Genomic DNA, 17,746 nt, shown 5'->3' on the forward strand with positions numbered 1-17,746 from the left:
AGTATCTCTGCTTTAAATTTCACAGCGATCACAGCACCTGACATTTAGAGATATATACATATACACAGCTATATGGTGCAGGCAGAGTTTCACACATCAATAGTCAGAAGAATATCCACATACATATAAATATCCCCCTGTGGATCACATTGACTGAACTGTCATATGAAGGCAGCGGCACTGCAGATGTAAATAATCTCGTTCAATATAGTTCGGTCCAGAAATCTTATTTCAAGTGGATTTCCTTCCCTTCAGTGAAGGAACGTCTCGACCCAAGAGACTCTATTGGAACTACAGAGGTTATCATCAGTATGCTGCTGGATACGAGCGCTGCCAAGTAGAGCCAGAGTCATTCAGAGCCAGTCTGTCCACTGGGGGTGGAGCTGAGCTGTCGAGGTCCTGTCAATGCACGCGCTCCACCACTGGTTAGTCACAGTTGTCAATCATGATGTTTCCCCCCGATTTAATAGAATCAAATTACAACCAATTTATTTAAAAAATGTACATTTAACAGCGTGATTAGAACTACCACAAATGAATGAAACCATCTTTGAGAATAACATATATAATGGGTACTTTGACTTTTTAGTTTGGTCTATGTCCCATCCACTAACATGGAGGAAACAAGGTTTATGACCTCCAGGTGACATTATGGCTTCACTTTAGTGGTCCATCTTTATACAGTCCATGGTTGTGTTGTCCCTCTGAGAATGTTAACATGTTAAAGATGTTTGTTTTCAGCTTGAAGCATGGCTGTGCTGTCTCTGATATGACTGAAGATGTGAATTGTGCCTGAGCTGTGACTGAACATCCCGCATTTAGAGACGTTCTGTTACGTCCACATTTATTTTTAACAAGCTGCACCTAATTTGGTTTGTGGCGAGTGGCAAGTGGAACATGGTATTATTTTTTGGACAACATACATAATTACACTACACAACACTACACTACACACTCACACTCACTCACACACAGTCCTCCTGAAAGATCTGTCTGCCGTTGATGAGGCTCAGACTTGCCACAGAGTAGTGTGTGCTGCGGATGGAGGTCACACGTGTGTTGTAATGTGTCGGGCTCTGTGAGGAGTGTGTGAGGATCATACGACAGCAGCAGCACAGTTGTTGCTGGAACTGCTTCTTGAAGGTCTTGCTCAGCAGGTAGAGGGCGAACGGGTTGAGGCAGGAGTTGGTGAAAGCCAGGATACGAGCTGTGACACTGCAAACAAAGTGAACCAGCGAGGTGTCCACCTGGCCGGGGCAAAGACAGATGATGCAAAACTGAGAAATGTATCAGTATACTACGATACAAACAAATAGAAATACAGCACCCGGATATTGAGGTGCTGTGAACGGACAGAATCAGAATTGTTACAGTATAATGTTCTTCCAGATTATTCGAATCTGATTCACAAAGTTACCTAAATTATGCAAAATGCCCCGACAAGTGACTGTGGCCATCTCTCATTTTCATTTCACTCCACTTTCAATTATTTATTTATCACCTGATGAAATTCTAACTTGTGTTAACGTCTGTTCCATCATTAATTTCTAACTTGATCATTGGTAATTATTAATTAATTATTCATTTTCAACCTGCCCAGTTGATAACTCATACATTTATTTAGGTTTGTGGTTACGATATTAGGTTACAAAACCTATTGTTTTAGGGAGGAATGTAGGTGTTATGAGAAAAATGATGAAACACAGTAAAGATTATTTAATATAACATAAACACAGTAACTAGATAATATAATCATATTGTATATAAACAAGAAAATATCTGAAATATAGTCAGTAAGTGATTGAATGTACCTGGGAGTAGTGGTAGGAGCGGTACAAGTAGATGATGTGACTGGGAAGCCAGCAAACAGCAAAGAGGCCAACAAACACCAGCACTGTCTTCGCCAAACGCTTTCTTGATTCAACCTGCGGGTTATTGAAAAAACTTCAAAACAAAGAGCAATGCTAGTAAACAGAAGAGACATCGAAACAAAAAGAAGAAGAGAAACAAATAAAACAAAATGTTATCACAACGTTAAACAAATTGTAATATATATATAAATATATCTTTATATAGCCAAAGTAACTATTGAGTTCACTGAGGTTATGTTGTTGATATTATTTCAGAGAATTTTGGGGCTACATACTATATAATAAACTGATTCCAGTATTTAAAGAGCTTGTATTAAAATCTTCTCTGTAAATTCATTTCTGAGTAGTTAATTAGTTAGTTTATATAAATACTGATTGATTTAAAGAATTAAATGATATAAGCATATTGTAAACTGAGTTACAGTCCCATTACTGATAACGCTAACACTAGCCTGTCGTTTTGCGTGCACGTTGCCCTCTACAGGCAGGTTTGAGGCGCTCCTTATCAGGCTCCGGGCAATGAAGGTGTAGTACACAGAGATGATCAGCAGGGGAATGACGTAAAAAATAAGGAAGGAGGCCATGGAGTGGATCTTAGGGTGCAGGTCCCCAGCGTGGGGGTAAGGCGCGCAGGTTTTGAAGCTTTCATTGGAGGAGGTGAGGTTGAAAGTGTGGAGGTCAGAGAAGACGGCCTCGGGGATCGCAAGGACCAGGGAGAAGAGCCAGATGAGAGCTGCCCTCAGGACAATGCTGCTCGTGGTGGATGATGTTTGGATGTCCAACGGCTTCACTATGGCCTTGTACCTAGAGAAAGAAAGAAAGAAAGAAAGAAAGGTATGTAGGCACAGTAGGTAGGTAGCAAGGATGGAAGGAAGAAAGGTAGGTAGGTAGGTTGGTCAAGCGCGTGTATCACTCAATCTCCCGATCGCAAATGCACAGACCCTGACTCCAAATTTGCAAGATGGATATTTTAGCGTAATTTCTGGATAGGCGATCAAATACTTTTGTCTTCACCCCCTTCACGTCCTCTGTGAATTTTAAATAACGATAATTTTAAATTATGTAGTGATGAGGATTTGATCATCTCTCATAGGAGGATAAAATATTACAAATACCTGTGTCTTCCATCACACTTAAACAGAAGTTGGTTGGATTCCATTCACAAACATCCACTTTGGGTGAAAAGAAAATGGCCGGGTGTGTAAATGTGAGCATGATTGTTTGAGTGTATGTGCCCTGTGACGGACAAACAACCTTCCCAATCGAAAAATAGGCCTCACTTTAACAACACATATAATAACCATGGAGTGTGATAATAACAGAACATTGCTATCGTATCTAGGCAACAACGCTTGGTCCATGGAAACAACAGGCATCACCTCAGCTCTGCCTTATTCATAAAAAGTTGTGCATACGCAGGAGCAGCCAGAAAAGCGCACAGGCCCTTTTACAAAAGCTGTGTGGCAATAATAACAATAATAACAATAATAATAATAATAAGTCCCTTTCCACTTCCTGTAGGTCAGTACTTTTACAACACCACCCTACGAGTTGTAGCCTTCGAGATGAATACTGGAAACTTTGATGAATATTCAAATCGTAGGATCACAGTCAAAATGTCTTTTATTGTTTTTTTGTGGTGTTTTCTTCTTCAGATAATTAACCATTTTAACTACAGTGCTCACCTGCACTACATGCAAATGTTTCAGCAAAACACTATTTCAACCCTGTCCCTATTTTGCAGGCAACAAAGTGACTGTCACTGATAAAAATTGAATGAGAGCGGCCCAAGCTTTTTCTCCTTGTGTAGTAAAATGATAATTAAACAAGGGCAAAAAGTTTGCAGGGCCTTTGTCCAGCGCTGACCCAGAGCTGTGGACAGATCTGACAGTGAGCGAGGAGCTGATGATGACAAAGCGAAGGCACAAAAGTTTGTGTACTCCTGACAGACACAGGGGATTAGTGAAATGTGAAATGTTTTGGAAAACCCATCAACAGTCACTTCTTCAGCAGCCGTCTCACCTCTGATCATTAATGCTCTCTAACATTTCAAACACCTTCCTGTTGCTGCAGCATGCAATTAAAGTTATTGATTACCAATAACACACACAGAGGCGCTTGTACTGCTAAGCGAAAATACTGCTGTAGACTTTTTAGCAGTAGGAGACTTTGTTTCCTTGGACGAGCGACTGTAACGACGGAGCTTATAGAACTCTATTTGCTATTAATATTTTTTATTCTCTAGGACAATAAGGAATATGTAAAAAAAATATATGGATCAGTCCACTGATCCACATCCGCACCAGAATTAAGGGGTTTGTAATACTTTTAGTAAAACACATTTCTTTGTAAATTTAACTTTTAGGCTATATATGTGAAATGTCGTTTATTTATATAGCACATTTAAAACAACTTGTTTGACCAGAGTGCTTCACAAGAATAAGGTACAACAAGAAGACAGCAACACGCAAAACATCAGAATACTAGTACGCAAAATAAATTAAAAGAAATGTTTTCATTAGTCTTTTTCTGCACCATCTGTATGTCTTCCATTTCTGTATGCGTCATTGCTATGTGGTTAATGGAGGTCACTATTGATAAAAAAATACATTTCCCATTATTTTTTGTTGTTATTGTTGCTCCTGAGTGAAGGCTGTAGTTTAACCTCTTTTCTATGAACAGAAATGAAAAAAACACTTGATAAACAAAACATTTAACGAATCAGTCGAGAACATTAAGACCAATTATCTGTTAAAACTCCTCACCATATTTGCTCAATGCAATGCTATTGAACTTAGGTCATATTGCTTTTGATGAAAATGATCTTGTGATAAATTTCAGTCCTAGATTAAATCTTTAATTATTAAAACATCACCATCAAAATCCAAGTTGTGGCTGCAGGACTGATTCCAGTGAGACTTTAATGTGAATTTCACCACGTTTTTGGGGTTTATAGGTGCGAAAAAATCTCATGTTAATGAGGAGTTTCTGTGACTGAGAGGCAATGACTCAGTGACCATGAGAAAGGGACAAAGAGAGGAAAAGAAAAACACCCACACATACATGTTTGCACAGCAGCTCATTAGGTCTTTGCATTGAAGCCCAAACCAAAACCTTATCCTTACCTGAACAATGTTCGAACCATGCAGTGTGTTCATTTTCACATTCACACACACACACACAAACAGACAGACACACACACACACACATACACACAGACACACAGGTATCCATGACATCAGAGGACATTACATTGACTTACATTGAATTCCAAGAGACTTGCTCTAACCCTTACCATCACTATACTTGCCTAACCCCTTATCTTAACCTGAATCTTAACCTAAACCCAAACGTAAACTTCCAAACTTTTCTTTATGGGGACCTGATTTTTGTCCCCATAGGGAGACAAGTCCCCATAATGTGAAAATAGATTCAGGTCCCACAATACCTGAACCACACAAACCACACACACTCTCTCTCTCTCTCACACACACACACACACACACACACACACACACACACACACAAACCTCACACACACAGAGGTATCCATAACGTCGGAGGACATTACATTGACTTACATTGATTTCCAAGAGACTTGCTCTAACCCTTACCATACCTATACTTGCCTAACCCCTTTATCTTACTGTGAATCTTAACCTCAACCCTAACATAAAACATTTCTTTATGGGAACCTGATTTTTGTCCCCATGGGGAGACAAGTCCCCATAATGTGTAAATAGATTCAGGTCCCTGAATACCTGAACCACACAAACCACACACACACACACACACGCACACACACCTGACATAGTCGCCATCTTCGTGCGTAAAACTCCTCTGATCAGCACACGCGTATATTTGTTCACCATTTAAGACACAAAAATACATGTAAAAAAAAAAAACATTTGTATGATGCGTTTTATATTTCATGTAAAGCCCCTTGAGTTGTCATGTTGTTGGCCCGTAATCCGATTACCAGTGCTATTCATCAAATGACTCCTGGTCGGTATAGAAATGACACTAGAGGTGGAAGCCTACCTGTCAGCAGAGAGAGCAGTGAGAGTGAACACCGACACCCCGACCGAGGTGAGCTGGATGAAGGGGATGACTTTACAGCCCACCCTGCCGAACAGCCACTCCTCGGACAGGTAGCGGCTGGCGTCCACCGGGGCGCAGGTCACCAGCAGCAGCACGTCCCCCAGCGCCAGGCTGGACATGAACAGGTTGGGCACATTGCGAGTGGACTTGGCCGAGCAGAAGGTCTTGATGAGGGTGATGTTGCCGATCAGACCCAACACGCTGATGACCCCGTAAACCGAAGCGATGGCGACGCCGGAGAGCAGCATGGTCCGGCTTCTCTGGAGAGGAGTGCGCAAGGTTTGGCTGCAGATGGCTGGTTTGGCTCCCAGCAGTCACAGCAGCTGATGCTCAAGAGATTTCTGTAGAAGTAATTCAAACTGAAACACGGAGGAGCTTTTTTCAGGTTGATGAGAGGAAGAGAGAACTGCTGAGGAGGGTTAGGTGTCCAACTTGGTGTCCTCCTCAGTGTGGAGCGTGTTACTCTATAGGGGCTGTCCCCCAGTGCGCACAACTCACCCAGCATGCGCCTATGCAAAGCTCAAAGATCAATATGAATTAACGAGATCAAACAACATGATATTAAGTTGAATATTTGAAATTATGTGTGCATATAAACCATATTGATATTATATATCATTTTATACAATAATATTGTCTTTTGCACACTCTGTCTACATATTCTTACACTCATAGTATATTATATTACCTATTCTATAGTCAAATACTTATATTCATACCTCTACTATATATCATATATTATATCATACTCTCTGTATATTCTTTGTAAACATAAGTCTATATACACATATTTATACATGTGTACATGTTATAATTACTATTATTATATCACTATTACTATTATTATTATATATACTGTTGCTGCCATTATTACTATATACTGCTTTTATATTGGTATAATTACTATCATATATAAATGTATATTATATACTATATATACTGTACTATTCTGATATACTGTCTAACAATAACATTACCATCATATCATCAGTACTATTACCATCATCTTGCCACTGCACTTTATCTGCCTATTTTATTTTATTTTATCTTGTGCTTCTGTTTTTTATTCTTTCTACCTCAATATTTTTTATTTTATTCTATTGTATTCAAATATAGTGGCTGCTATGACAACTTAATTTCCCTTCGGGGATGAATAAAGTACTCTATCTATCTATCTATCTATCTAAATGTTTTAGAGAAGAATAAAAGTATTGGTTTACAAAGAGACATTTACGTATTTATTTATTTTTTACTTGTCTGAGTGAAAATATGTTATCCTTTTATTTCCTCTTGTCCTGTATTTTAATGAATTCATGTTTTTACTGTCAAAGTGAACTAACAGCACATCATTGTGAAAAAACAGTGACAACACTGTTTTTGGGTGTCTATTTTTTTTGTGTAAGTCTATGTTTATTCACGTCAGCAATAGACTCTGACAAAATCAAGTTTCAAGTTTATACCAGCAGCACAGTTCCCAGTGTTGTCTCCCATGCAGGGGCGACAGCTGAATCGTGGTTCTATATTAAATCTAAAGCAAACCTCATATGAAAGAGACAGAGTTAGATGCACATGTTTCATATTCCATGCTGTGGTTTTTGCATAATCCTGTTTACATGCAAACAAATGGACAGGGGTGGAAACATAACCCCCTCGTCCGAGGTAATTAAACTGAAATGTAAACACAGAGGAGTCGCCAGCAGGGGAGCACATCTTCTGGAAATCAATTACTGTGCAGCTCTCAGATGTTTCACTTATCTGCAACTGAGCAATTTGACCAATTCTTTTGTTTGCTATATTCACAGCATGGTTCAACTGAAAAGGGAGCAGCATGAGGAAGCAAAAGATAAAGAGAAAAGCTGGACTGCTTCTCATTAGTTTTCTGCCCAGGAAATCTCTCAGAATTCGGTAAGCGTTTCACCTTCTGAGTGGATCAGGGCACAGTTATGTTTTTACTTGCTTTTAAGGGTAATTATTTCACCAGGTCTTTCTTTCGCTTTTTCAAATCCCATTCATCCATAGGACTTATTCAATATTTCATGGTCAGTGTGATTACTTTCTCATGACAAGCTGGAAGTTCAAATAACCTTGTTAGTACTTTCCCACGTATCCATTCGTTGATATTACTCACATTAATTTAGACTGAGTGTACAACCATGCTAAGCCACACTCTGTAAGGTTGCACTGAGATACCAAGGTCATTGAGATTAAATACAAAGTACAATTTAAAGGTTCAGTGTGTATAATTTAGGGACATCTAGTGGTGATGTTGCATGTTGCAGCTGAATACCGCTCACCTCATCCACCCCTTCCAAACATGACGGTGACTCGGGCAGCCTTCAGTCTGGGCTACTGTAAAAACACAGCTGCCTCCGTAGAGAGTACCTGCTCCTGATGTTAATATAAAGTATTTAGATATAAAGGGCCATAGGGTAAAGCTAACATTTCGTTCAATTTAGATGAAACACACTAGTGAATACATCACTAGGATTATTTTATATTCAATTGATTCCTTTCACCTGAATAGTACACACTGGACATTAAAGCCAATGGTGATGGAATTACTTTTGCAGGAGTTTTGTCCTCATGAAAAGTATTGGACAAATAATCATTTTGACCAGATGGTGGTGCAAGAGGAACATTTAAGGGAGGACCAAAGCTACTGTTATTCACTCTGAGGACATGAGTATTTGTACTAACTGTCATACCAATAGTGTGGGTATGAATAAAGTGAAGCAAACCTTTATCATGTTTTTAGATTCCCTAAATGATGAAGTTACTCTTAGACCTTGAAACATTTTTTTTAAGATTCTGTGCTCAGCCTCCGGTAATTGGAAAATATGACAACATTCTGAAAGCGATGGAATTGCATTAACCTGAGAGTGAGTCATGTCGTTCTTCTTTGAGAGCTGTGAGATTGAGGTGTTTTTCACAAACAAACAAATTTATCTGATCCCTTGGTAGTCACAGGGTTCCTGCAGGAAGTCACGTCTCCACAGACTCTGGACAATGGACCTCCACAGGTACCAGAGATGAATAAGGGGGCAACTGGTCCATCAGGCTCTCAAGATGAGCCATAAAAGACCCCCTTACAGGTGATGCATTAACTTGGTTCTTTAACACAGACGTCACAGAGGCAAGCGCAGAAATAGCATGATCCAGCTGGGATGTAATATGCCACTGAGAAAGAACATCTCTAATCCCCGTGTGTCTCTGTGGTTTCTCAAGAGCCGCCAGGCAATGTTACCGGCTATAATTGTATGAGATAGCAAACGAAAGGTACCTTGGGGTCCGGAGTCATTATGTGGAGGCGAGATAAGACTGCTGACAGCACAAGAGATGAAATTGATTGTAGCGTTAAGGAGGGGAAATGAGGATACCAGAGACAAAATGAGAGGAGCCTGGAGGTGAGAGAGTGGTAAAACATTCTGCGGTGGAAATTGGTCAACAAACGAGGTTCTGAGACAAGGTGTCTTTGTAAGTTTATTTGTAAAAGCTTTTCTGCAGAAAGGTTTACACAGGCAAGGGCGGGGGTGTGTGTGAATGTAATGTTCTGTGTCTGGAACAGTCTGTTAAAGTGTGACCTATGTATAGCTGCATCCTAAATGTGTTGGACAGTCCCACCACAGAGTACAGCAAAGCTCACCATAGAATTCAAGTTAACTCAGGATCTACTTCTGCAAGACATGAGTAGACAATGTTTATGTCGAGCTGTACCCTAGATGGAAATATCAGCTGTATGCATAAACTAGGAAGTTATTAAGTAAATTCATTACAATTCCCGATTATGTTTGTACAGTAAATGCATGCATCTGTGCATTTACATGTATCACTGAAAAAGAAAAGACTCTACTGTGATTATACAATAAAGTAAATGAGTCACTTATATGAGTCAGGGACAAAATGTCACATAAATACCAAACCAATGATGATCAATACAGCGGAAATACACAGTTTAATTGTCCTTCGTAACAGTCGCCTGTCTAGAATGTGGTTTAGCACAAAATGCCAAATTTAAGCTCTGGTGAACTTGCACTGAGCCGAATAAACTTATACGGAATAACTGATATCTATATTTATCTAGATATGTCACATCTACACTTATACACTCCATATTGTAACACTCCAGTTGTACAAAAAAATGTATGTAAAACATTTCACTCTCACTAGACCATTGAGATCCCTCTTGTAATATTCTCATAGCATCTTTTTAAACAACCTCTTACATCTTCCCTCATTTGAGGTTGAATTACATAATTTAACTGGAGTGTCCCAATATGGAGTGAATAAGTGTAGTTGTGAAACAAAATGGAAACACAACATAGAGGCATTTTGAACACAGCAGCTTTCTTTCTTCATTTCTTCTTACTCACTTACTATAATTTTATTATTACAACACGATGAATTTAATATGAAGTTTAACTTATAGAAAGTTGTGAGAAACTTCATCTGTGTGTGACATAATGTAAGACGGTGTTCTTGGGTATTTTTTGCCAACCAATGAGTAATGTTATGTGAGTGTAACACAGAGAAGCTCAAGCTAGAACCAAGGTCAAACCAGGAAACGCAAACCTTTTTCAGACATGAACTCTCCCTCAGACTTTTGCACATCTACGGAGAATATCAGGAGATTCTCCAGAGTAAAAATAACTTAAATCTCCCATCAGACATTCGAGGATAATAATCTGGTATACACCCCCCGCCCTCTTTCTTTCTGTGTGTGTGTGTGTGTGTGTGTGTGTGTGTGTGTGTGAGAGAGAGAGAGACTGCCTCAGGTGATAAATCCTTGTCAAACCAGTCTGACGGGACCAAATGCTTCTCTTGTTCCAACAGCACACATCAGCTTCTCACTGCACAGTAAACAACTCTTTGTGTTAGGTTGTGTCCTCCCTCAAACACCCTTCCTCTCTCTCTTCTTGCAAAATAAAGCTGAACATTTAAAAGGGAATAGACAATGAAGCTAATATTGACTCCATCAGCTCTAGAGTTCAAGAGGAATATATCAGATTTTACTGTATTTTAATAATAAACGGCACCTGTTGTGTCAGATCCAGACTTTGTGAGGAGTCTCCCTGGAAAAGTCCAACGCACTGGATGATGGGACAAGCCGCAGCACGTCAGGTGGGCGCAGCAAGAATGTTACCTGGACAGCAGGGGCCGCGCTGATTGGCTGAGAGAGCTGTCAGTCACCAGGAAGCAGCGGACCGCACCCTGACATCACCTGCAGGGACACCGACGGGTTTGGTTTCGATGCAACTTCGCACCGGGCGGCTCCGGTTCATTTGAGAGGAAAAAAAAACCCGCGCAGGAGAGTCATTCCCGGCTGGTGTGAAGAGGACAGGAGTCTCAGCCATGGAGGGGAGGATTTGTGCTTTAGCTGTTCTGTGTCTGGGTGAGTTTTCCTCTGAGAATTAACCAACAGCCTTCGTTTCTCTGAGCTGCCACACCTGTTTGCGTTCAACAGGCCCCAAAGGAACCGGTTGTCCTGTGTCCTTAGGTTGTTGTTGTAGTAAGCCTTTTTTAAATAGATTAAAACAAACAAAGTAAAATGTACAATGCATTAAATCTAGAAATCGTTTAATATTAAAAGCAATTTCCCTCTAGCCTTTATATTGTTTGCTCTGACCTCATAGGCAGAATCGTTTCTGGTTTCTAATGAAGTATTTGAGTCTGTGTGGTTGCATCAAAGAAATATGTTGATTGATTATTTTCTTGTTCGTTAAGTAAATAATTGAGTCGATGAAATGGCCATAGCAAGCTAATTGTAAGTTTACTCAGATCAGATGTCTTGTTTTTCGTGTTTATTCGACAGACATTTGGTTCAGATGTTTAATATGCAAATTAACACAGGGCCGACATTACAATAAAAGTTGTTGTACAAGAAGAAACCGGTCAGCTCAGCAGTGCAATAGTTAAATTAAGATAAAAGCAAGGTAGAAAGACAATACGAAACTAAGACTATATACATTCAAAGGTGTGGTGGGGTTTTTGATGCAAATGCAACGACTTTAACCGTATGGAGTGTGTGTGTAGAGCTATTGCACCGTGTGTTTCAGTTCTCTCACATTTTTCCAAATTCCTGATGGTAGAAACTGTTCTGTAGCAGCGTCCTCAGCCGTTACTCAGCCTCACTCATGTGGGAGACGATGGTTTTCTCACCTCTGAAACCCTCACACAGGGCCCTCACTTCAGGACTATCAATAAATTCCTGTCTGGGTTTTCAATAGCTTCCATGTCATATGGGTCTAAATCCTTGAAGTTGCTGTGACTACCCTGGACAAACATAGCACACTTGCTTTTATCTAACTTTGGTTAGCGTGTGGTTGTTGCTATGGCTTACTTATGGCCTAGATTTAGCAAACAGGAGCGGACCGCCCAAGTGCCATCATTCCATGCAATATGTGGACCGGATGACTGTGCCGAAACAAGTTGGTAATGTGGGGTAATAAATTAAGAGATGCACCATAATCCCCAAAACAAGGTGTGGCCTATTTACCCAATGTCCCCGCAAATGCTTGAAGTCAGTGGTTCTCATGACATGAAAGCAATTGAAAAACATTTTTTGAAAAAATAATATTATTGTAAAATAGTCTACCTGCCAACATTGGGTTACACTTAGTGAGATAACTGCCGCTACACCCAGAGCAAATGTCTGTGAAATACCCAACATAAATCACCTGGAACAGCTTCAACCAGTTTTTGTTCTGTGTTTGTGTCTGTGTGTGTGTGTGTGTGTGGGCGTGAGGGTGGGGTGTTGTGTGAAATTCAGTTTCCCAGTAATTTGGGCAAAGGTGCACGAAACCTGATAACCTCATCATGCAGATTGTAGTTCAGTGTTTTTATATAATAGACAATGGCTTGCATATTTTTTTATTTTTTACTTTTTAAACCTGTGACAGTGTTGTCCAGCGTTGGAGCCCTTGAGGTCGTCATCCCGCAGAAAGAATATGAGTTTGCCAGAGGGGACAACATCACACTGCCCTGCAGCTTTAAATCCAAGCTTCCTAAACCCTCACTAGTCATTATCTCATGGTCGGCTGAGGCTCCAACTGCTAACGCTAAGGAGGTCAGTCCTTTTTGTCCGTCTCACTATCATCATCCTTTGTTTTGTTCCTCTTTCAATTTTCCTGTGATGCTGTTGTTGTTGTCCCATAGATCCTGATCCTCACCTACTACTCTAATACTGGACTCACTGACATCAAGTCAATATATGAAGGCCGAGTGTCTCTGGGCGGAGACCCTCGTACTGGCCAGGCAAACCTGAAACTGTCCTCCATCACGTTGGCAGACAACAAAATGTTTGAGTGTCGTGTCATGATTCCAGGTGATGATGAGGGAAAACCAGCAGCCAATGTACGGTTGGTTGTCCTAGGTAAAGTAACGCATCCCATGTGAACAATTTATCAGTTTTTCATCTTTGTTTTGTTATAACCCGCACTGTAGTGTAAATAATGTCACGGCGTCCTCAGTGGAGTTTGCTCTGTCCATTCCAGAGACATGCAGGTTGGTACAAAGGTTGTACATTTCTATGTCCCCCTTCAGACCTGTATTAACACCAGACATGAGAGATTTCATCACAAGTGGAACAAATTAAGTGTATGTGTCCACACGCGGCATTGAAGCTGCTTCCTGAATGTGTCTCTACTCGTGATCAGATCTCACTTCCTGTGCTCTGTGGTGATCTGTGGTAATATTGTGCTGTATCATCACAGAGAAGAGTAAAACTACTTTAGATTCACTGTGAAACTTGAGCAGGTCGCAGGACGTCAGTTGAGTAGTTTGTCCATCATATGTGGCTCAGGACAAATTTGTGTTCATACAGCAAAAACATTTGGGTGCGTTCAGACCTGAACTCAGCGCCGACCAAATGTGTCCTTGGCCACATTGATTCATTCAGGCCCTTCTTACTCGGCTCTCTATCTTCTCACACACACTGACATTGGACACTTCTGTCAACTCAGACTGGGTAAAAAAAACATATAATCCATGCTTATTTGCAAATAGAACGAGGAAGTAAGATCCAATCACGCACATTCAGGACACATTGTATTGCCAGGTATGAACAGAGGAACTTAGCGGTGTCCATTTCGAGATAGTTGTTGATACCAGGTGCAGACTGAACTATTCCAATGTGTACTCAACTATCCAATGTGTACTCCACCTATCCCTGCGATAGGCTTCAGTCCCTGTATGACCCTCAAAGATCCTCATATCGCCAAAGGGTGGATGTAATATTATATAACTCCTATACTGTGTGCTACTAAAGAAGTTGTTGTTAATTTTGTGTACAAATCACACCTAATTTTTCACTTAATTTGTCTAGTGGCCCCGTCCAAGCCCGTCTGTAAGCTCCAGGGAAAGGCAGAGTACGGCCAGAACATCAACCTGACCTGTTTGTCTGCGGAGGGCTCCCCAACGCCCACGTATAAGTGGGCTAGTACGGACGTACGGAGCATGCCACGTGCTGCACCACACCCTAGAACCACGGACAGTAAGTATCAATGTCGTCTGTCAGCACATGAACTTTCATTTTCAAAAGAATGACTATGGCTGCATTTGGGGTGAAAATGAAGCCGCGTTATTCTTTTTGGTAAACTGTCAAGCCAAGTTCTAGGGGGAAAAAAAATTGTATAGGAGATTTCAACAACAAGGCAATTCAAAGTACCTAAAATGCAAATAGCATCATGACAAATTGTAAAAGCAAAATAAGAATATATATATATAATATATAATAATGAATAAAGTAAAATATACAGAATGAAAATAAGAGTCAGAAAATTTGTAATTCTTTGATTTAATAAAAGGCCGTTGCAAACCGGGCGCTGCTTCTCCAGAAAGCCGACCTGTTCCAGACGACCTGAGGGGTCTGGATGGTTCATAACGTAGCAGCAGATCAGAAATGTGTTTTGGCCTAAATTAACCAAGAGCAGGATTTTGACAGACAGGGAGCCAGTGTGAAGAACTTAGAACTTGAGTGATGTGATCCACTTTCCTGGTGTTAGTGATAGCAATAAAATCCCAATGTGCACAGTACATGTACTTGACCCTTTTGTCTTTCAGAGGGTGGTATCCTGTCAATGTACAATATCACCAAAGACACGTCTGGATACTTCACCTGCACCTCGAGCAACAAGATCCGCTCTGCTACCTGCAACATCACTCTTGCAGTCATGCCACGTGAGACGCCTTCTCATTTCTGCTTTTACCCCAGCAAATACATATTGACAGTAATTACGGTGATATCGGTCATTCTGATTTTTTTTTTTCTTCTCCTCACTCGTCTTCTTTCAATCCTGCAGCTTCCGTTTCCTTTGGTTCCACTGCAATAATAGCCATCGTTGTATCTGTCGTTGCCTTGACCGCCCTCATCGTCATAGTCTATTGCTGCTGCCGCCACAGGAAGAAGAAGAGGCAGGAGGAGGAATATGCCTTGGGGTAATTTCAACCGAAAAGAATTGTGCACATATGCAAAAAACATTCAAGCGCTCACATATTGACTGATGAACAGAATGCTTTAATTTGGGGGAAGATTTATACGACCCATCTGTAAGACTTATCATTAGAGCATTGAGGTTCATAGGGAGAGAAATTGACAGTCTTTGGTCTGCAGAAACTACGGCTGTGAAAGTTCTACAAAATATTTGGAAGAAGAAAAACTACAATTACCGTTTTGTGGTTTCACTGTATGCCTCAGTTAGCAGAAAATAGCTCAAAAGGACAATTCACCTGCACAACCAAAGAGTCAATAATAACTCAGAAGATCAGACACTAGTTGTACAGGTGCTCAACATGTAGAAGTGAAACAAGAACAGGTTAAAGTTAGCTTTCTTAAACAAGGCAGAGTCAAACAACCTGTTGCACAACAAGGAAGGGTCCATTGTTTTTGAGAAAGCTAAATAATCGTTCCTATAGAGAGTTAAGAAGAAATCATTATTAGCTACATTTGTTTTCGGACTGTATCCAGCAGCCAACACAAATGTCCCTTAAGAAATGCACAAAACGAAAACTCTTGCCCCGTCTAAGTAATGTGTGTCATCTTTCCAGAGCCCCTGCGGAAGAGTTCCGCGACAAAGAGCCGCCAAGAAATGGTGAGCGTCGCCAAATTGATAGGGAGGAGGAGACACGTGTTGAAGGTGACCGAAATGAGGATCGAAGCGAGAGAGGCTACGACAGTCGCAAGGACAACGACGAACGCCGGAGCGAATACGATGATCGGCGCAGCGACTACGATGATCGGCGCAGCGACTACGATGATCGCCGCAGTGACTACGATGATCGCCGCAGCGACTACAACGACCGCCGGAGCGACTACTCTGACCGCCGTGACAGGTACAGTGATCGCAACGAGCGCCATGACGATGAGCGGAGCACCAATGAACGCAGAGACCGCCGCGATGATGACGACCGTTACGATGAGCCCTACGATGATCGACCACCCGTGCCAAATAATAAACCACTGAGGAAGGATTATGACGACTAAGTACTCCAGTCTGAACCAACGAATGTCTTCTATCTTCTACTTCACACCTCACGCTGTGATCTAATTGCTTCAAACAACATTTTGACTCAGTAGACCTATAGCTATGACCTAATTAGCTCAAAAAATGGCAACATGTATAGGCTACTAGACTTAAACATGATCTGTTATCACATGTTTGAGAGGTGGTAAAGTTTAAGGTAGGGGGGTTAATCTCGGTAATGTAAAATAGATGTGACTGGAAGCAAGCGACTCGGAGGATCAGTTGGGGAAGGGCAGGAAATGAAAAGGGTGACCAAAAAACCTGTCTAATTCACATGAAGTGGGGGGGTGGGGTCAACAGTTATAATCCCATTTTAGGCTACATCCATAATACTACGTTTTCATTTGAGATCGATTGAGGTTTGGAAGCGTTTTAGTCTGGATGGGCAGCAACCGAGATGGTTGGTAATTGTGACGTAGACGAGCACAACGTCTTGCTGACATTAACCTCTGCTAACGGCTGTTCTGCATTTTACAATGATGCTACTACTGGCAAACCCAGGAGACGAGCTATTAATCGAGCAATTCTTGTTTACGCCGGCGCACGCATGTCCGGTGTATGCAAGTGGATAGGTGATATGCATTTCCAGGCGTGTTGGTATGGACGGGCATTAAAACTGGGGTCTGCAAGACGAGGCAAAACGTAGTAGTATGGATGAAGGCTTAGTTAAGGTACAACAATTTCACAGACCCACCCAGGACCTGGAAAAGGATTTTTATACATAAATGCATGTGTGTGAGTGTGTGTGTGTGTGTGTGTGTGTGTATGTGTGTGTGTGACTGCTTCCGTGTTTCACGCCGCTCAGTCCGGTTTGGTCACATTCTGAATGGAGACACGCTGTGAGAAAAACATTCTGCCTGATGTGTGGAGGAGACTTGTGTAATTCAGTAATTATGTGGAATTTTAGCTTTCAACTTGATATGTTGACACACAAAAGAATGCATGGTGTTACGACTGTGTGTGTGTGGTTGTCATGATTAAGACTGGCCTCTGCTGTTGGGTGTAGTGGTGGTTTCATTTTCTTTTTTATCTCAGGAAGCTAACCTCACGCCCAAGAAAAGGGCTTTGGTTTTTATGTTACTCTTTATGCTTTTACTAGAATAACTTTTTTAATGCAGAAAACAGCCGTCTCCTTCATTCCACGGAGTGCTTTTAATATCTTTCTTTTTTTTAACCACATAATAGAAACTAGAGCTAGAATTAAATTTTAATGTAAATAAAAATCATGATTTAAACATGTCTTTTTGTAACCATGTT

The 17,746-nt window shown here is 40.9% G+C and overlaps 2 protein-coding genes across 2 annotated transcripts; one reads left to right on the plus strand and one right to left on the minus strand.

The window, feature by feature from the left end:
- Window positions 1–965: 965 nt before the first annotated feature.
- On the minus strand, window positions 966–6,220 carry LOC132998870 (gastrin-releasing peptide receptor-like). The gene is made up of 4 exons (XM_061068614.1): window positions 5,913–6,220; window positions 2,324–2,675; window positions 1,812–1,925; window positions 966–1,247 (listed from the first exon to the last, which is right to left on the minus strand). Exons 1-4 carry the CDS (start codon window positions 6,218–6,220, stop codon window positions 966–968), a joined length of 1,056 nt encoding a protein of 351 aa, XP_060924597.1.
- Window positions 6,221–11,321: 5,101 nt separating this feature from the next.
- On the plus strand, window positions 11,322–16,449 carry LOC132998060 (cell surface A33 antigen-like). The gene is made up of 7 exons (XM_061067547.1): window positions 11,322–11,361; window positions 12,869–13,026; window positions 13,125–13,341; window positions 14,293–14,460; window positions 15,030–15,146; window positions 15,269–15,404; window positions 16,014–16,449. The coding sequence occupies exons 1-7, from the start codon at window positions 11,322–11,324 to the stop codon at window positions 16,447–16,449; spliced, it is 1,272 nt and encodes a 423-aa protein (XP_060923530.1).
- The last annotated feature ends 1,297 nt before the right edge of the window (window positions 16,450–17,746 follow it).

Source organism: Limanda limanda, chromosome 3 (assembly GCF_963576545.1).
Source record: "Limanda limanda chromosome 3, fLimLim1.1, whole genome shotgun sequence".
NCBI lineage: Eukaryota > Metazoa > Chordata > Actinopteri > Pleuronectiformes > Pleuronectidae > Limanda > Limanda limanda.